At 39.7% G+C, this 18,196-nt stretch overlaps 1 protein-coding gene across 1 annotated transcript in view; it reads left to right on the plus strand.

Annotated features, from left to right (window-relative positions):
- Positions 1-18,196, plus strand: part of Myo95E (Myosin 95E) — a 503,326-nt gene that overhangs the window by 188,200 nt on the left and 296,930 nt on the right. Inside the window, exon 7 of the mRNA XM_067140340.2 lies at positions 1,483-1,567. Coding sequence (XP_066996441.1) covers positions 1,483-1,567 — 85 coding nt within the window. The remainder of the gene's footprint in view (positions 1-1,482; positions 1,568-18,196) is intronic.

Consider the following 18,196-nt stretch of genomic DNA (forward strand, 5'->3'; position numbering starts at 1 on the left):
GTTAATTTAATTTTAACAAACAAAAAGTATCATTGAATTTTTAACTATGGTTGGCACTGCAGGCTAAACAGTGGACTTGACACAAGAAAGACTTAACACCATGAGATTTAGCACCCTTATATTATGAAGATGATGCAGGTTTCATCTGTTTTTGAATGTTCAGGCCTGGAGTCATATCTTTTAAGTGAAATTGAATCAACGTGTTGCAAGGCTAATGCAGTAAGCTCACTGTTGCGATGAATGGTGTCCTGTAAAAAAAAGAAGTCAGTTCTTAGGCAACACTATCTTTATATCAGTCTGTATTTAGACCCACTTCGATATATGAAAGTGAAAGCTGAGTGGACTCAGTATATGTAGTGAGAATGATTGCTGGTGCAAACAGGTTGAAACAATGGCAGGAGGATACTCAGAATAAGAAGGTAAGGGCTAAGTTAGGAATGAACTTGGTGAATAAAGTTGTGCATATAAACTGACTTTGGCAGTAGGTTTACTTCAGGTGAATGAAGGAAGGTAGGTTACCTGTGTATTCTCCATAGGATAACAATAGACTCAAAAATGGAGGGTAACAGGAGATGAGGGAGAGCTAGACCATGATGGTTAGACTTAGTTTTTAAAAATTTGAAGATAAGGGGTGTTGAACTATAGGAGGCCACAGAGGTAGTTGCAAATAGAGGATTGTGGAGGCATCAGTTACTGGTAATTCACATAGGCTTCCAGACTGAATACTCATAGGCATAACAGTCCATTATATATATGTGTGTGTGTGGGTGGGTGGGTGTAATATATCGGACCTTGACACAAGGTTGAATCTTTTGTCCAAGAAAATGTGTTGAGGATCTTGTGAATTATCTATGTTTAAGATGAGACCGAGCACTACCATAGTTTCTTGCCTTAACTATGTGTATGTGGGACAAGTAACTTAAACACTCCATTTTACATTGGGAATATATTTACACAAAATACAACGGGGCCTAAATTAAGAAGCGATTTCCCTCCAGAACACACTACTACTAGTTTATCATTAAGGGAATAGCTACATACTGCCTGACCTGTTATGCTATACATAATACACCCTAGGCCCGGAATACATAAGAAAGACCACATGATAGAACCTGCATTATTAATGAACACATGATCACATGAACAGCAACACAACAAAATAATGACATGGTGAATGCAGGTGGCCATGAAACACTCTGTGTGGGTAGCCACGTTCAGTACAGCCACCGAGGTTGGAATAGGCAGCCTCCTGCTGCTGAAGACGGGACCCTGTAAACTCTACATTAAGGGAATAGCTACATACTGCCTGACCTGTTATGCTATACATAATACATCATGTATATCCTACTGGCTTACTTAAAGTATATACCAGGAAAAGAAAAGTAAGGGGCATCTGACTCATGGTACTAAAAGTCTATATTGCATATTGTGCATTTGAATTGTTTTTTTTGCAACTCTTGTCTCTCAATATTTGTGTTGCAGTCAAGAGTAACGTGCCAAGCTCAGGGTGAGAGGAATTTTCATATCTTCTATCAGCTACTCACTGGTGCTGATATCCAACTGCTCAGTAAGTTATTTTTTCTCTAAAACACTTTTCTAAGAAGTCATGTAGTTTCGATGAGTAATACAAGGCTATTCAAAATGATTACTGAGATTTCATTCATTTTTGTTGGGTTGTGTATCAAACTTATAAGAGAGAGAAAATCTGAAGGTTTTGTATTCTTATAGCCACCATCCAGTTCTTGTGTGATTGCTTGCCATGTGGCAGGTTTCGCACTATGGCATTTTGCTTCCTGGAGTTACCATTTTCCAGTGGCATTTTCGTTCAGTATTCAGGAAAACAATTTCATTTTCAGATGGTATGCCTGTATTCAGGAGAAAATGAGGACATATAGGAGAGAAGAGAAAAAGCAATGTTCATTCATGGGTGATAAAAGTAATTTGAGTGAGATTACAGAAAAAGTACAGAGGTAGCATGCCACAACCAACAGTGTGGTGTGTGTTATAAAATCAGCTAAGCATGAAGCTGTCACCTTATGATATATTAGAACACATTTCACAGCGGACCATGTCTATCAATATGACCTCACAAAAAAAGTCACTTTTAAACTCTTTATTGTTGTATGAATATAATGTGTATTTCTATATAATAAATAACTGTATAAATTGAGAAAAGTAAATTCTACCTAATGGGTTAACATATTACAGGTAGCCTACGTAGGATTTTTGTTATGTCCATATACATAATACAGGTTAGTGCCAAAAGCAGTACGAGGACGGTTTGAAAAGTTCTCGGAATCACCGCTAGATGTCAGTGCTAGAGCAATGAGGTTCCCGCGCAATAATCGCACATCCTTTGTGAGTGAACAGATGGCGTGTCAGTGCTCTAGCTGTAGGAGTGTGGTAGTGACGACTCTTTGTTGTTGTTCCCGCGTAGTGATTTGTGACAATGGAAAAAACTGAGATTCGAGCAGTGATTAAATACTTCGTAAAGAAAGGTATGAAAGTAAAGGAAATTCATGCCGACTTTCAGAACACACTGGGGGACTCTGTTCCTTCTTTTTCAACTGTTGCCAAGTGGACCAGCGAGTTTAAATTTGGTCAGGAGAGCTTGGATGATGATCCGCATAGTGGACGGCCAAAAAGTGTTACGACCCCAGAATTTATCGCAAAAGTGCATGAAATAGTCATGGAGAATCGTTGACTGAAAGTGCGGGAAATTGCTGAAGCTGTAGGGATGTCTTCTGAATGGGTTTATTATATTTTAACCGAAGAATTGGGTATGAAAAAATTATCCGCAAGAAGGGTGCTGCGGCTCTTGACATTGGACAATAAACGCACCAGATTGGAAATGTCCGAACAAAGTCTGGCCCGTTTTCAGTGCAACCGACAAGATTTTTTGCGCCAGTTTGTGACTACACATGAAACTTGGGTCCACTACTATACCCCAGAGACAAAACAGCAGTCAAAGCAGTGGAAACATGCTGATTCACCACCACCAAAGAAAGCAAAGGCAGTGCGTTTGGCTGGACAGGTCATGGCCTCAGTTTTCGGGATGCAAAAGGCATTCTGCTGATAGATTATTTTCCTACTGGCCAAACAATTACGGGGCAATACTATGCAAACCTCCTAGACCAACTATAGGAAAAGATATGCGAAACAAGGCCTGGTTTGGCAAGGAAAAAGGTCATCTTTCATCAGCACAATGCTCCGCCGCACACAAGTGTTATTGCCATTGTAAAACTTCATGAACTGGGGTACGAATTGTTGCCACATCCACCTTATTCACCTGATTTGGCACCATCAGACTTTCATCTATTCCCCAAGCTGAAAATTTTCCTCGGTGGACAGAGATTTTCTACAAGGGAAGAACTGACAGCCGAACTGGAGAGGTATTTTGCAGGCCTGGAGGAATCTCATTTTTGAGATGGGATCAAGGCATTGGAACATCGCTGGGCCAAATGCATTAGTCTACAGGGAGACTATGTTGAAAAATAAAAGCAGTTCCACCGAGGTAAGATACTTAATTCTAGTACATTCCGAGAACTTTTCAAACCACCTACGTATATACCGTATATGTTAGTTACAAATATGCAAAAAGGTGATCATCATCATCATCATCATCATCATTATTTTACAGTTCTAGTGTACCAGGTACTGTTGGCAAGCCTCTTCCATTCTGTCTTATTGAGATACGTTCTGTTGTAAATGACGTCCTCCAGTGTCCTTCCCCAATCTGCAATGTCCATCTTTACGATGTCCATCCAGTGGGTTCTTAGTCTTCCCACCATCCGTTTCCCTGCCACAAGTCTCTCCAAGTAATATATGCTGTCCATGCCCAAACCACCTCAGCCTGGACATGCTGACCCAATCTAACAATTATGTAACAATCCCAGCTGCCTTCCTAACCACATTATTCCTTAACTTGTCCAGTTTGTTTTTTTGAATTGTGGACCTAAGGAACTTCATCTTGGATGCCTGCAACCTTGATGAGTCTTTCTTAGTGAGGGTGCAGGTTTCATTACCATAGGTTAAGAGTGGTATGAAGTACTGATTGAACATCGACAGCTTTGATTTTGTTGGTACTTTGAGATCCCAGAGGAGTGTTCATACTTGCTGGTATAAGGGAGAGCTCTTATTCACTCTATTTGCCACCTTCTTTGTGGCTAGTGTATCTCGAGATATTACACTGCTGAGGTAAGTAAACCTTTCCACACTTTCCAGTGGATGGTTTCCTAGCATGATGTTCACTGGTCGTCCTTCTCTGTTTATTGCCATCACTACTGTTTTGAATCCACTTATCTTGAGATTGAACTCCTAGAACTTAATCTTCCATTCATTGAGTCTCAACTGTACTTCTTCCTCAGTTTCTCCCCAGATCATAACATCATCAGCAAAGACCATTGTATTTAGTTCACCAGAGGTTTTCTTGATGTTCTTCATTATGTCATCCATGATGGTGATAAACAATAATGGAGATAGTGTACTGCCTTGCTGGACTCCACTTTCGGTCTTGAACCAGGATGAATGTCCGTCACCCAATCGCACACAACTGGTACAGTTCTCATACAGCACCTGAACTTCCCTCACCAGTTCCTCTGGCACATTTCTTTTTCTCAGGCATTCCCATATCTTCTCTATTGCAATGCTGTCATATGCCTTCTCAATGTCAAGGAAAACCATGAACAGATCCTTGCCTTTTTCCCAATATTTTTCCATTAACATATGGCTCTGTATGTGGCTCTAAGATGACTCGCAATCTGCTCTCTAAGATTTTCTCAAGAATCTTAAGCCCATGAGAAAGGAGTGTTATTTCCCAGTAGTTGGAGCATTTTCAGCAATTTCCTTTCTTAAACAGGGGGATAAAGACACCCTTGCTCCAGTCAGTAGGTATTTTGCCATCTTTCCAAACTGCATTGAGCACTCTGTGTAGCCACTGTAAACCCTGGACTCCTGCTGCTTTAATCATGTCCATGCTAACTTCATTGATTCCTGGGGATTTACCTTGTGGAATCTTCGTAAGGGCTGCTTCTATTTCTGCCCATGTAATGGGAGGTTCCTCTGTGCAGGTTTCAACATCTGGTCCTTTTGTTCTTTGATCTGCTTCTGTCTTGTTCAATACCGTAGGTGATCAAAATGATTCCTCAGAACCTCTCTGATGTCCTCTTCTTTCCTGGCCAGGTTTCCATTAGGATCCCCAATTGCTTTGATGGTTTCAACTGAACTCCTTTTGCAAAAAGGTAAATAAATTACAAATTGCATTATGTTTTGAATCAAAAGTAGGACAATACTTTATGCTGTAATGCAGCTTAGGGATCATTGTTCATTGACACACGTGTTTAAAAAAAGCCAGATCATCAGTGAGGAAGCTCTTCAGAGGCTTTTGTGGCTTTGCCTACACAAAATATTGAGTTATTAAACCTACTAACAGTATAATTTCATAATTTAAAAAAACTATATCATAACATTTGGCTTCACTGTGATCCTTTTGTCCATTCATTAAATTCACTGCTGTGACATTCCACCCTGTATGGAGAGCGCAGTGCTTGAGGCTTGTGGCATTAGCCACAGCTTGCTCTGTGGAAGGTTATGAAGCAGGGATTATCAATCTGTCCACTGCACTGGCTGCTGGGAGAAAGTTTAGAGCAAGTCAGCCAAGGTTGTGGTTTGTTTTGTTTCACAAAGTTAGTTCATTCCCAGCACCATAATGGTGACTGGGCAGACCGCCAGTAAACGGGTAGTTCTTTGGCCTATTGAGAAAGATAGGTATATGAGAAAAAAACCTGTTGTCTATTGTATGGGTAGTACATACGTAGGAGAGGTAGGGTTGAAGTGGCGCAGAGGTCACCGAGAACAAAACGGGTCCCAGGATGTGTCTACACCACACCTGACATAGTTAAACCCCTGCTCTCCCCCGTTTATTTCCAGAAAAGATAATACATCAGCATACTGGCACATAAATATTTAAAAAAAGAGCTATAGAACAGCAAAATACACGAGAAAATGTAAACCAAATGATCTTCCGTGGTCTTGAAGAAGTTCAAGAATATCACTCAGAATTGTAACAAAACACATAGACACTTGACACTTTGACACATAGACACAGAAACACTGAATTTATTGTTCATAGTCCTGTGAGACATCAAATTAGTATGTAGGCCTACACATGACTGTTCGTAGATGCTGGAAATGAAAGAAAACTGACAGCATAAGATACAGATAGCAAGTATTGTTGAGACAAAACAAAAGATGAACCTGAGTGGAATCTGACACAATAAAAAGGAGAAAAACAGACAAATATGAATAAGAAAAGTACAATAGAATGAAGTATGTATATATATATATATATACTAGCAAGATACCCGTGCTTCGCTACGGTATTATACTGAAATTTATAATTGAATGCTTATTGTTTTAGATATATAATCTGCCGAAATTCGCGATCTGACTCGTTTTCTGCGAGAATCCTCCAAAATTCCCGATCTGACTCGTTTTCTATTATTTTACAGCACGTTTCCTTCCATTTTTCAATATTCCTTTCCAGCAATCGATTTTGTACTTCCCGAGCTAGGCTCAGGTATTCCTCCTGGTCAGTTGGGTCCGTAAATCTTTGCCATATTTTCCTTTAATCATTTTTAATATGGATAAAATCCTTTAGGAGATCCGGTGTGGTGTCATATTGGGTGATTTGGCGGCACTGAACCCGCGGCCGGACTGCATTCTTATTCATTACCCGTCCAGGAGCCGTTACCAGCGCGGTCAGCACATTTGACGAAGGTCCGGAACATTATTATTATTATTATTATTATTATTATTATTATTAATATTATGTGTTGCTGGAATGGCTGATGACAGGGAAAACCGGATTATTCGGAGAAAAACCTGCCCCGCCTCCGTTTTGTCCAGCACGAATGTCACATGGAGTGACCGGGATTTGAACCACGGAACCCAGCTGTGAGAGGCCGGCGCGGTGCCGCCTGAGCAGCGGAGGATCCTTATAAGTACATTAATAACAGTAAAATCAATTGGTCTCACCTCCTTCTACACCCCACCGCCATTAAGTTTATTTACCGCCACCCCCCCTCCCCCACAAAAAAATTAAAAGAAGGCTTGTTTCTTTATGTTTAAGGGAGATTCCAAACACCAATGTTCACGTCTATTACCTTCAGTTTTGAGATATAAGTATCCCCATAAAAGTAATTTACTTTTTTCACTTCATTTCACACTACTCCCCCGCCCCAAGTTAACTTTCCCGAAAAAAATACTTGTTTCTTTAATAGTAAAGGATCTTCTAAATACCAATTATCACGACTCTAACTTCTTCAGTTTTTGATTTATGTGTCCTCTTGAAAGGAATTCAACTCCTTTACACTCCCGCCCTCCAAGATGGTTTCCCGCCCAAAACGCGTTTTTCTTTGTTTTTAAAGGAGATCCAAATACGAATTTTCACATCTGTAATAACTTTAGTTTTTATTAGATGTATGTATTCTCATACAATTAAGCCAATTAATTTTTCAATTCTTTCTTTTAAGAGAATACGTGTATTTTTACTTTTAAAGCAGATTGAAAATATCAAATTTCACGTCTGTAAAATCTTCATTTTTGATATATCAGTAGCCTAATTAAAAGAATTCAACACAATTTTCAGTCACTTTTACCCCCCCTCCACCCAGGTGATATTTCCGAAAACTAAAAATACACGTTTCTTTATGTTTAATAGAGATAAAAAAATACCATTTTTCACTTCTGTAACATGTTAAGTTTTTTAGATATACTGTAAAAATTCTCATTGTAAAATTTCACCCCTTTTGAGTTCCCCTTAAGTGGAGTTTCCAAAAAAAATCACCTATATTTCTTTACATTTACAGGAGATTTACACCCACTCTTTACGTCTGTAACATTTTACGTTTCAAAGATATTCTGTAGATATAGTCCTTCAAAAAATTCACCCCAATTTGTCACTCCTGTTTAACCGCCATTAATTGGATTTTCCAAAAACTAAAAAATGCGTGTTTCTTTATTTTTAAAGGAGATCCCATATACAAATTTTCTGTAATATCCTTCGTTTCTGACATATATGTATCCTCATTAAAGGCATTCAACCCATTTTTCACCCTTTTACACCCCCCCTATTGGGATTTACAGGAAACAAAAAAAAATATGTGTTCCTTTATTTTTAGAGGAGATTCTAACTACCAATTTTTACATCTGTAAATTTTAAAGTTTTAAGATGTAGACACACTCATTTTAAAAAATTCACCCCCCCCTTTTCACCCCCAATATTTGGATTTTCCAAAAACGAAAAAATACGTGATTCTTTACTTTTAAAGTAGATCCCAAATACCAATTTTCAAGTCTGTAATATCTTCAGGTTCTGAAATATAAGTAGACTCATGAAAAGCATTCGACCCCTTCTTCAACCTTTTCCACCCTTCCTATTAGGATTTTCCGAAAACAAAATATACGTGTTTCTTTATTTTTAAAGGAGATTCTAAATACCAATTTTCACATCTATAACCTTTAAAAGTTTTGAGATATAGATACACTCATTTTAAAATATTACCCCCTTTTCACCCCCTCCCTTAATTGGATTTTCCAGAAACAAAAAAATACGTGTTTCTGTATTTTTAAAGGAGATCCCAAACACCGATTTTCAGGTCTGTAATATCTTCCGTTTCTGAGATATAAGTAGCCTCATTAAAGGCATTCAACCCTTTTTCCACCCCTTTTCACTCCTCCTATTGCGATTTTCCGAAAACAAAAAATACGTGTTTCTTTATTTTTAATGAAGATTCTAAATACCAGTTTTTACATCTGCAAACTTTAAATGTTTGGAGATATAGATTCACTCATTTTAAAAATTCACCCCCTTTTCACCCTCCCGTTAATTGGATTTTCCAAAAACAAAAAAATACGTGTTTCTTTATTTTTAAAAGAGATCAAAAGTACCAATTTTCAGATCTGTAATATCTTCAGTTTCTGAGATATAAGTACCGGTATCCTGATTGAAGTCATTCAACTCATTTTTCCCCATTTTCACCCTTTTCCACCCCTCCTATTGGGGTTTTCAGAAAACAAAAAAAATACGTGTATCCTTATTTTAAAAGAAGATTCTAAATACCAATTTTTACATCTGCAAACTTTTAAAGTTTTGAGATATAGATACACTCTTTTTAAAATTTCACCCCCCTTTTCACCCCCTTAGCGACAGAATATACAAAAATCCTCTCTTAGCGAGCACCTACATCTTAATATGAATACATCCTCTAAATTTCATTTCTTTATGTCCAGTAGTTTTGGCTCGGCGATGATGAATCAGTCAGTCAGTCAGTCAGTCAGAACAAGTTATTTTATATATATAGATAAGAGAACAAACAACATAGCAATAACAGAAAAGGAAATAAGTGATACATTTGCTGGAATGAGTGAAAAACAGATACATAAGAACAAGTTATATATATACATGGAATGTCAATAATGGTATGCGGAGGATGTGTAAGTGGGAGTGACAATGAGAAAGGAATACATGTAAAAGAAAGGGAAAGGGGAGAGATTACAACAGAAAAAATTGACTTCTTGTGATTGTTATAAAATATATTTGAGTATAAAGTTACAAATATATATACAAAGTAGTTTACAAAAGAAAATAAGAATTAGTAAAGTACCTAAATAATACAATCAATATATTTATCATGGAATAAAGAGTATGTAAAAAGGTACTGCAAGCAAGAAAAAGAAATAAAACGTAGATGGCACTTTTGGTGCCGTAATCTCTATGATCAGTAGGATGTTACCACCGTTTCCAGGAACATTTCACCCAGAGACTGTAGAAAGAAGGAGACAGTGGGAAAGGAAAGGGGAAGCTACGTTGTGATAGGGGGAAAGAGATGTGAGGTGTCAGGAGTTCGAGTATTATTAAGAATGGCAGTGGCGAGGGGGGAAAGTGTAAGAGTTTCAGAGACAATAGGGTGGTTATTGGTAAGTCCAGTGGTGAGATATGTAAAACGGAGGTCATGAATGTTGTGAAGAATAGTGAGAAAGGAATAATGGAGATTAACATCGGCAGCAGAGGTATCACATGGAAGATGGAAGGCGATGCGCAGTGTATGTCTGTGGAATGTCAGTAGTCGCCATTAACCAAGTCAGGAAAGCATATGTGATGACAGGATGAATGAAGGATTTGTAGAGGTGAAGGATATAAGAAGATTTGAGACCCCACATACTACCAGGAAGGGTACTTAGGGCTCGAAAACATTGGAGGGACCTTTGATGAACATTAGTAAGGTAATATTTCCACTGAAGATTGTTTTGAAATTTAATTCCAAGATATTTAAGACGGTTGATTTTGGTGAGGCGAATATTGTACATAGTTAAGAAGACACGGTTGTGGGGACGGCAAAGGTGGGATTTCTTACGAAAAACAATGAACTGGGTTTTAGAGGGATTTACGGCAATGTGTCAAGAATTTAGCCAGGCCTCTAAAGTATTAAGATAATTTTGAAGTTTACGAGTTAGGGTGGTGGTAGTAGGAGTGAGGGCAAGGATAGCTAGATCATCGGCATACTGATAAAGGCGTAACGGAGGGTCAGGGTGAGGGATGTCAGAGGTGAAAAGATGGTAAAGAAGTGGAGAAAACATGCATCCCTGAGGGATGCTCGCAGTCATGCGGAAGGTATAGGAGGAAGTGCCATGAATAATGATACGGGCTGTACGGCATTTGAGAAAGTTATAGATGAGGTGAATGATAGTAACTGGAAAGTGGAGATGGTGTAGTCTGAACAGTAAACCCGGATGCCAAACAGAGTCAGAGGCCCTGTTGACATCCACGCATACCAGAGCCGCAGTTTTTCTAGAGCGAAGATATGTATGAAGAGAAGCAGAGAGGTGAAAAGATGATCTTGAGTGGAGTGACAGGGTTGAAAGTCTACATGGGAAGCAGGAAGGAGGTGAAGGGTACGCAGATGAGAGGACATCCATTTACTTAAAATGCCTTCAAAGATTTTAGATAAGACAGAAGACAGTGAGAACGGAGATCAGAAGGGAGTTTGTTAGGTTGGAGGAAAAACAGAATATCTGCCTTGCCTCACTGTTGAGGATGAAAGTATAGATAGAGCTGAGAAGGTCAAAAAGAGAAGCAGGGGCTTCTAGGATGTGTTGGTGAGTGATAAGGTTGGATCCAAGTGAGGTATTTTTACGGTGTTTGAGAAACTGACGGATTTCCTGGGGAGTGATGGGCGAATTGAGAGGATAGGTATGGTCAACTTGAGCAAAATACAAGAAGGAGGTTTAGAGTTCCGGAAGGTCAAAGTGGGCGTACATGTTAATGGTGGGTTCATCTGGGTGGAGGAAATTAGGATCAGCGGGTGGGGAGAAAATTTTGAGTAGTAGTCCGCAAATAAGTCGGCTTTGTCTTTGTCTGTGACAGGCTGTTGAGGAGGATGAAAGATCGGGTATTGAGGGAAGGGTTTGGTAGTTTTAGTGAGTCGGCGAAAGGTAGTCCAGAATTTATGAGGGTCATGCATGTTGGCTAGGTCAGTGTATTGTTGTGTCCAAGTTTTATGTGTGATTGCTCTAATGTAAGATCGAGCTTGGCGTATGTGCATTGTAATAGTCGTGTGCTAAACGGATAAGGTTTAGAGCTTTAGGAGGGATTGGTGGTTTGGTTGGATGATAGGAATAGTGAGGAATATGAAGATTGTCAGCAACAATGATGGCATGTTCTATTTTACAGATGAGAGAGTTAAGAGAAGGAAGAAACATAGGAGCAGATGTATCCTGAAGAAGTTCAGTAATAGTTTGACAATAATTATCCCAACTGGTATGGGAAAAACGACGAGTTGGAGGGGGATGGGAAGGAGCATGTTGTCTATGGGTAGTAATACCTGGAAGAGTAATTAGAACTGGAGCATGGTCGCTGCCAACAGGAAGGCATTTTTGGATGGTAGGTGAGGTTGCCAAGGAAGGGGAAAGGAGCAGGAAATCTGGGGTGGTGTTATGGGAAGGTAGGGTGTGAAACGGGAAAGGAATAAACATGCCCTGGAGGTGATTGCATAGATCTTTAAATTCCAGAGACTGTCTGGGTGTGTAAGAATTGATATTTATATCTGCAGCAAGGATATAATCAGTGAATTTAGCATCAAGATTCTTAACATTGAAGCAATGTATGAATGAGATGTTAAATACAGTGTTGCAACAACAAAAGATTTGGAAGGAATAAATATTTCAAGAATAATATATTCAGTATAATAATAATAATAATAATAATAATAATAATAATAATAATAAAAATAATAATAAAAAGGCAATAAGTGTTGTTGAACTGTAAGCGAGTGTCGGACGCCGATGGCTACACCGCCGCCCATTTCATAAAGACAGTCACCTCGATATAGCATATAAAATTTAAATTGCAGATTGTGGAGTGGATTTAAAAATGTCTCATTAAGAACAAAGGTGTCCGGGGCATATTTAGAGAGGGAAAGGTCAAAGAGCGGGTGGTTAGCATTGAGAGAACAGAGATTGGTATAGTAAATCTACAACATTTCACCATATGAAGTGGGATGCACTCAGGGGAGTTCGCCACATCCATGTGAGTGTTAAGAATCAACCGTGCTGTTAATTGAACCTGGGCAAGGATATGGGGTCGCTGGAAAGGAAGGATGTTCTGAAGTACCATTGTCAAGAAATGAATGATTTCAGAACTAGGAGGGGGTAAGGTAGAGGAAGAGGCAGGGGTAGGGAGATCCTGAGACATGACAGGCATGACAGTTTCAGGTTTGGAAGTGTCTGGAGTAGGTTTTGCCTTACACTTGTAACTGAAAGCAGGATGAGGAAGGGTGCAGTTTACACATTTGGGGCTGGACCTATTGGGACATTGGTGGGTGACGTGTTCCTCACTAGAGCAGATGGCACATACCTCTGGTTGTACGCATGTAGTACCTGGTGGATGGTCATAACGTTGGCATCTGTCACACTGGGTGACTTGCGGTGATGAAGAGCGAGATGGTTGGACTCGATGACGCCATGTATAAATCATGGCACCATCACGGAGGAGGGTGTCGAGAGTGGCCACATCCCAGGAGAGGATCCGAACGAGCGATGTTGGTCCGTCGGCGTTGCAGATACACATCACCTGGTAGATTTGGTGCCCCTCCAGTTGTAATTGGGCCCCTGTCTCATCATCTGTATAGCCTCCCTCTACCCCGTAGGCAACTACAGAGAGGATAGTGGCAGGTCTCAAAGGTGGCTCTGGTCTTCAAGCCGGTCGTTGCTGAGTGATATTGGACGCCTTGCAGTGCTTTACAAGTTGGTGTGCTCTGATGTTGGAAATAAAGTGGTTATAGAAAGGCTGGATGGTTTTAATGTTGTACCCTTCACGGTTCTGTTGGAGTTCTAGTTGAAATTCAGGAAGGTTTGGAGTGAATTTGGCAATTCATTGAAAAATATGCTGAGGATTGTACTTGTCAAGATCTATATTTGTAAGTTTGATGACGTAGAAATTAGGTTCTGTTACATTTACGGAGGTGAAAATGGCACTCCGTTGGCGGACTGTTGGGAGAAGAGCTGGATTCTTTGCCACTTGGGCACAGGTTCGTATATTAGATGGCATGTACGGAATAGGGTTGATAGATGGGGAGACCAGACTGGCAAGGGGATACCCAGTCGATGTAGAAGGTTCCAGAAGAGGAGCGCCGACATAGAGCGGCTGCTCTAGAACAGAGGTGACAGAGGGGGACGTGCTATAATTCGACCAAGTAGATGACTGCTCAGCACGGTGCTTCTTGCGGCCAGAAGTTGAACTCGGAGATCCCGTATCGAGTGGTTGAGACTGCTTCCCCTTCTCACTGGATTCCATTTCAGACTCAGTGTCCGAAGAATGCTGACTCATGATGATGATGGACGATAGTTTCCTGCATAAAATGGACTTAAACTCGTAGGAAAAGCGTCCTGAGGTGAAACCTCACTGTAGCCACTCGGTCCGCCTGAGAGTACACGTTTTCAAAGGGCAATGAACTCTCGTGCTGTTTTGAAATGTGGGAGCTACAGTTGGACTGTAGTTTGAAGCGATGCCAAGGTTGTGCTCTGTGATTGTACTTCATTGTTGAGTGTTAATTTCATCAAATGTGCATATGCATGTGTATGTTACATACTATTTTGAGTAAAATGGCACATACTGAAAGAACACTGAGGCCATTATTCGTTGAATTACGAGAGAAACTGTTCTCATCTTGGATGTATGAAACAAAATGTACTTAGCAAGATAGGAGACTGATGCCATACGTATTAAAATAACAGATGGAAGACAAAATAGAATTTTTCAATTTTCCTGGTATAAGAAATATATTTGCATAACAGGGTGCTCTGAGACAAGTAAGTTATATTGTTTTACCTGTATTCTGTTTGGAGTGAAAATAAAGGGTCATTATAAACATCAAAGTTCAAAATGAATCGAATCAACGCTTGGCCCTGCTGTATAAAAAAAATACAAGGTAAGCAGATTTTTTCAATCTATCCAGAGTTTTCACCATTGCCTTGCCACTGCAGACCATACTCATAACACTTGTGTTCACCACATCTAACATACGAAAGCTGGGTTTTTTTTCCAACTTCAAATCATGCATCTAAGTAAACAAGAGATAGTCAGGAGCCAAGTCTGTGCGTTGTGCGATTGCTCAACATCCCCTCCACAACTCGTGCCACTGTTGGCTCCAGTGCACCAGTTTTAGCCTAGCTACTGTCACTTAAACATGGCCGCTAAGATCGATACTCCTGCCAAGTGTATGTTGCGAAGTGTGTTACGTTTTCTACAAGCAGAAAGATGCACTGCTGCTGAAATCCATCACAGAATGAGTGTAGTGTGTGGTGAAAACTGTATGAATGATGGTAGTGTGCGAGAAGAATGGAGTAGGAAATTTAAAGAAGTACCAACAGACATCCACGATGAAGGTGGGCAAGGACGCAAGTCTGTCGCTACCATGCCCACGGTTGAGCGTATTGATGAGTTTGTCCGCGACAAACGGAGGTTTACAAGCAGTGAACTTTATACAGCAATTCCAGATGTTTCAAGGTCTTCTCTGTACATAGTATTTAGGATACCAGAAACTTTGTTCACGTTGGGTCCCAAGAATGTTGACTGACGATCACAAAACTCAGCGAATGGTTTCAGCCTAATGTTTCTCATGCGTTACCATAGTGAGGCGGGGGTGGGAGATTTTAAAATCTATCATTACTGGCAATGAAACTTGGGTCCTGTATGACACTCCAGAAACCAAAGAACAGTCTAAGTAGTGGATACATCCTTCTTCTCCAAACAAGCCAAAAATGAAACTGACACTGAACAACAGGATAACAATGGCTGTTGTTTTTTAAAACCATAAAGGTGTCTTGTTGGAGGACTTTATGGACAACAATAACAAAGGAAGTTTATCATGAAACTCTACATCGCCTCCGCACAGCGATTAAAAACAAACGAAGAGGCATGCTCTCGACGAGACGTGGTTTCGATCCATGATAATGCTCCACCGCACTGTGCTAAAATGACGAAAGATCTTCTCTAACAATTCAGACGGGAAGTTTTCGACCATCCACCATATAGTCCAAACCTCGCACCTGGTGATTTTCACCTCTTTCGAGAATTGAAGGCATGGTTGGGAAGACAACGCTTTGCCACCAACGAAGAACTTCAGGAGGCTGTTCAGATGTACCTTACCTGACTAGCGGCAGACTTATTTGCAGGAGGCATAGGAAAGCTGGTGTCATGATACGACAAATGCCTAAATCGTTTTGGTGATTATGTAGAAGAATAAGTACGAAACTACCAAACATGTAGTAATAAAATCATTTTGTTATGTCAATGTGTCTTTTATTATAGCCCATAAGAGGTTGAAAAAACAGCCCTCGTACAAGGCACTCAAAGCTAATTTGTTGTGCCTTTCTTTTAATGCCCACTGTCTGCCATGCTAATCAGTTAACTGTCAACACTAAAGTGAGCATCATCCTCTCTTTGGAGTTTCTACTAGGCAATGGAGAATTCCTTTCATCGTCCTTCAGTTCAAAATACTTAGAACAATAACTGCTTTAGAAGGTGACAACATGCTTTCTGTGAATATTTTCATGAACCATGCAAGATATTATTTACCACAGACCAGGCCTGTAAAAAATAAAAAGTTCACTCCATTAGAAACTGTGAGGCTGCTTTATGCGTGTTGCCTACAACTCAACAAGTAATAGGCATGAGTCAATTTGATACACATGGTGCTGAAAGTGTTTTAACATCTAATGATTATAGCAAAAAGAAGACCACCAAGGAGTTGACCATGCAGTTAGGGTTGCATACATATGAGCTTGCATTCAGGAGATGGTGGGTTCAAATCCTACTGTCGGCAGCCCTGAAGATAGTTTTCCATGGTTTCCCATTTTCACACCAGGCAAGTACTGGGGCTGTACCTTAATTAAGACCATGGCTGCTTCCTTCTCAATCCTAGTCCTTTCCTATCCTTGTGTCACTGAAAATTTTCAGTGTGTTAATGTGACGTTAAACCACTATCAAAAATAATAAATAGACCTGCATTAGACTGCAAAAGCTTATCACAGATAACTTTTGTGATCCATAGATCATTAATGATGATGCTTCCCTTCATTTGTATGGAAAAGTGAATAGACATAAAAGTCAGAGGTTGGAAGAGGGAAATTTCCTATGTTCAAAATGAACATAGATGTGACTCCTCGAAACTTAATATGTCTCATATTCTTCTTCACCGAAGGGACCATAACAAGAATGATGTACTTTGGTATGTTAACAGAATTCTTGATTCTGCAATTGTTTAGGTCAGTGCTGATTTCATTGTGCAATAAGGTGAAGGTTCGTAAAAAAATTCTTTTGCCAAGAAAGTTAATTTTTAAACTATCGTTTACGGCAGCTGTGAACTGAGCATGGGAATAATTACTGCTGACGTACTGCAGCGAGTGTAGGGCAACCAAAATTATCTCATAGATATTTCCAGAGAGACTAAAGGTATACATAACAAGTGACATTAATGGTAAAAAAGCAACTTAAAGAGTTTCTTTACCCACTATAAATTGTTCTCTTATCTCAAGTGTGCTACAACTAATTTTGAAAGTTCTGGTAATCATTTTGATTAGTTCTGTACAGTGCAACCTGTGTTAAATGATCACTAGCCTTTCCAAGGAAAACTGGTCATTTAGAGGGTTGATGTGTAAATGAGGAGAGGAAGTCTTAAAGATACAGTAGAATTTAATATGAAATACAGTGCAATACAGTACATCAAATACGCTTACCCTTCAAGACCGTATCTAAATGCAGTTTATTTACATACTGGATACAATGCTATCATCATAATCATCATTCTCATTCCCCTTGTCCAGCTCCTGCCAGGTCAGAGGTGTTGATGGTATACCATCACTCATTTTTAGGCTATTGTTACGATGGGGTCGCCGCTACTGGATACAATACTATACACAATAATTGTCGATAGAGCTTTGTTTCAATTTATTACACTTCTTCCTAATTATTTCATATTCTGAGCTTTCTTTTAACACATGAAATAGTTCACCTATATGCTGTGAATTCACACAATCTTCTAGATCAATAGATTTTCTGTATGTTTCTTAGTCCTTCCTCCAGCAGCATTGTACCCTCTCCTCTCTTGTCACTGAAGTGAACACCTTCTCTGCCCTTATCATCATCATCATCATCATCATCATCATCATCATCATCACTGTCTTGCCCAATAAAACCATCAGACTTTTCTGCAAGAGAGAAGAATATTATTTTACTGCCAGAAAAAGTATTCCTTTTAAACCTAACACCATTAAGGATAAAATCATACAGTCTTCCCTTTCTGTAGTGGTCCTTGTGTTGCCGGACCCAGTTTTCCTGAGACAGTGTCTTCCCATGACCATTGTTACCAACACCGATGCACCGTGGATTCATCCCTACCAAGTCTTTCTGCAATATTGCAAAAAGAACATCCGCCTTCTCATAGCCGTATTACACAGCCCCATTCAATCTCAGTAACTTGCTGATACTGCCTTCTTTGTCTCCTTAAAGGTGGCAATGTCAACACCAGACATTGACTAATAATTGTGAAGTGTACAGCGCTCTGCAGGATCATAGTAGCACTACTAGCACCACTCTTCATCAACTAGTGAAAAAATTTGAATAGGCATATTCTTTCAG

Source organism: Anabrus simplex, chromosome 1 (genome assembly GCF_040414725.1).
Source record: "Anabrus simplex isolate iqAnaSimp1 chromosome 1, ASM4041472v1, whole genome shotgun sequence".
NCBI lineage: Eukaryota > Metazoa > Arthropoda > Insecta > Orthoptera > Tettigoniidae > Anabrus > Anabrus simplex.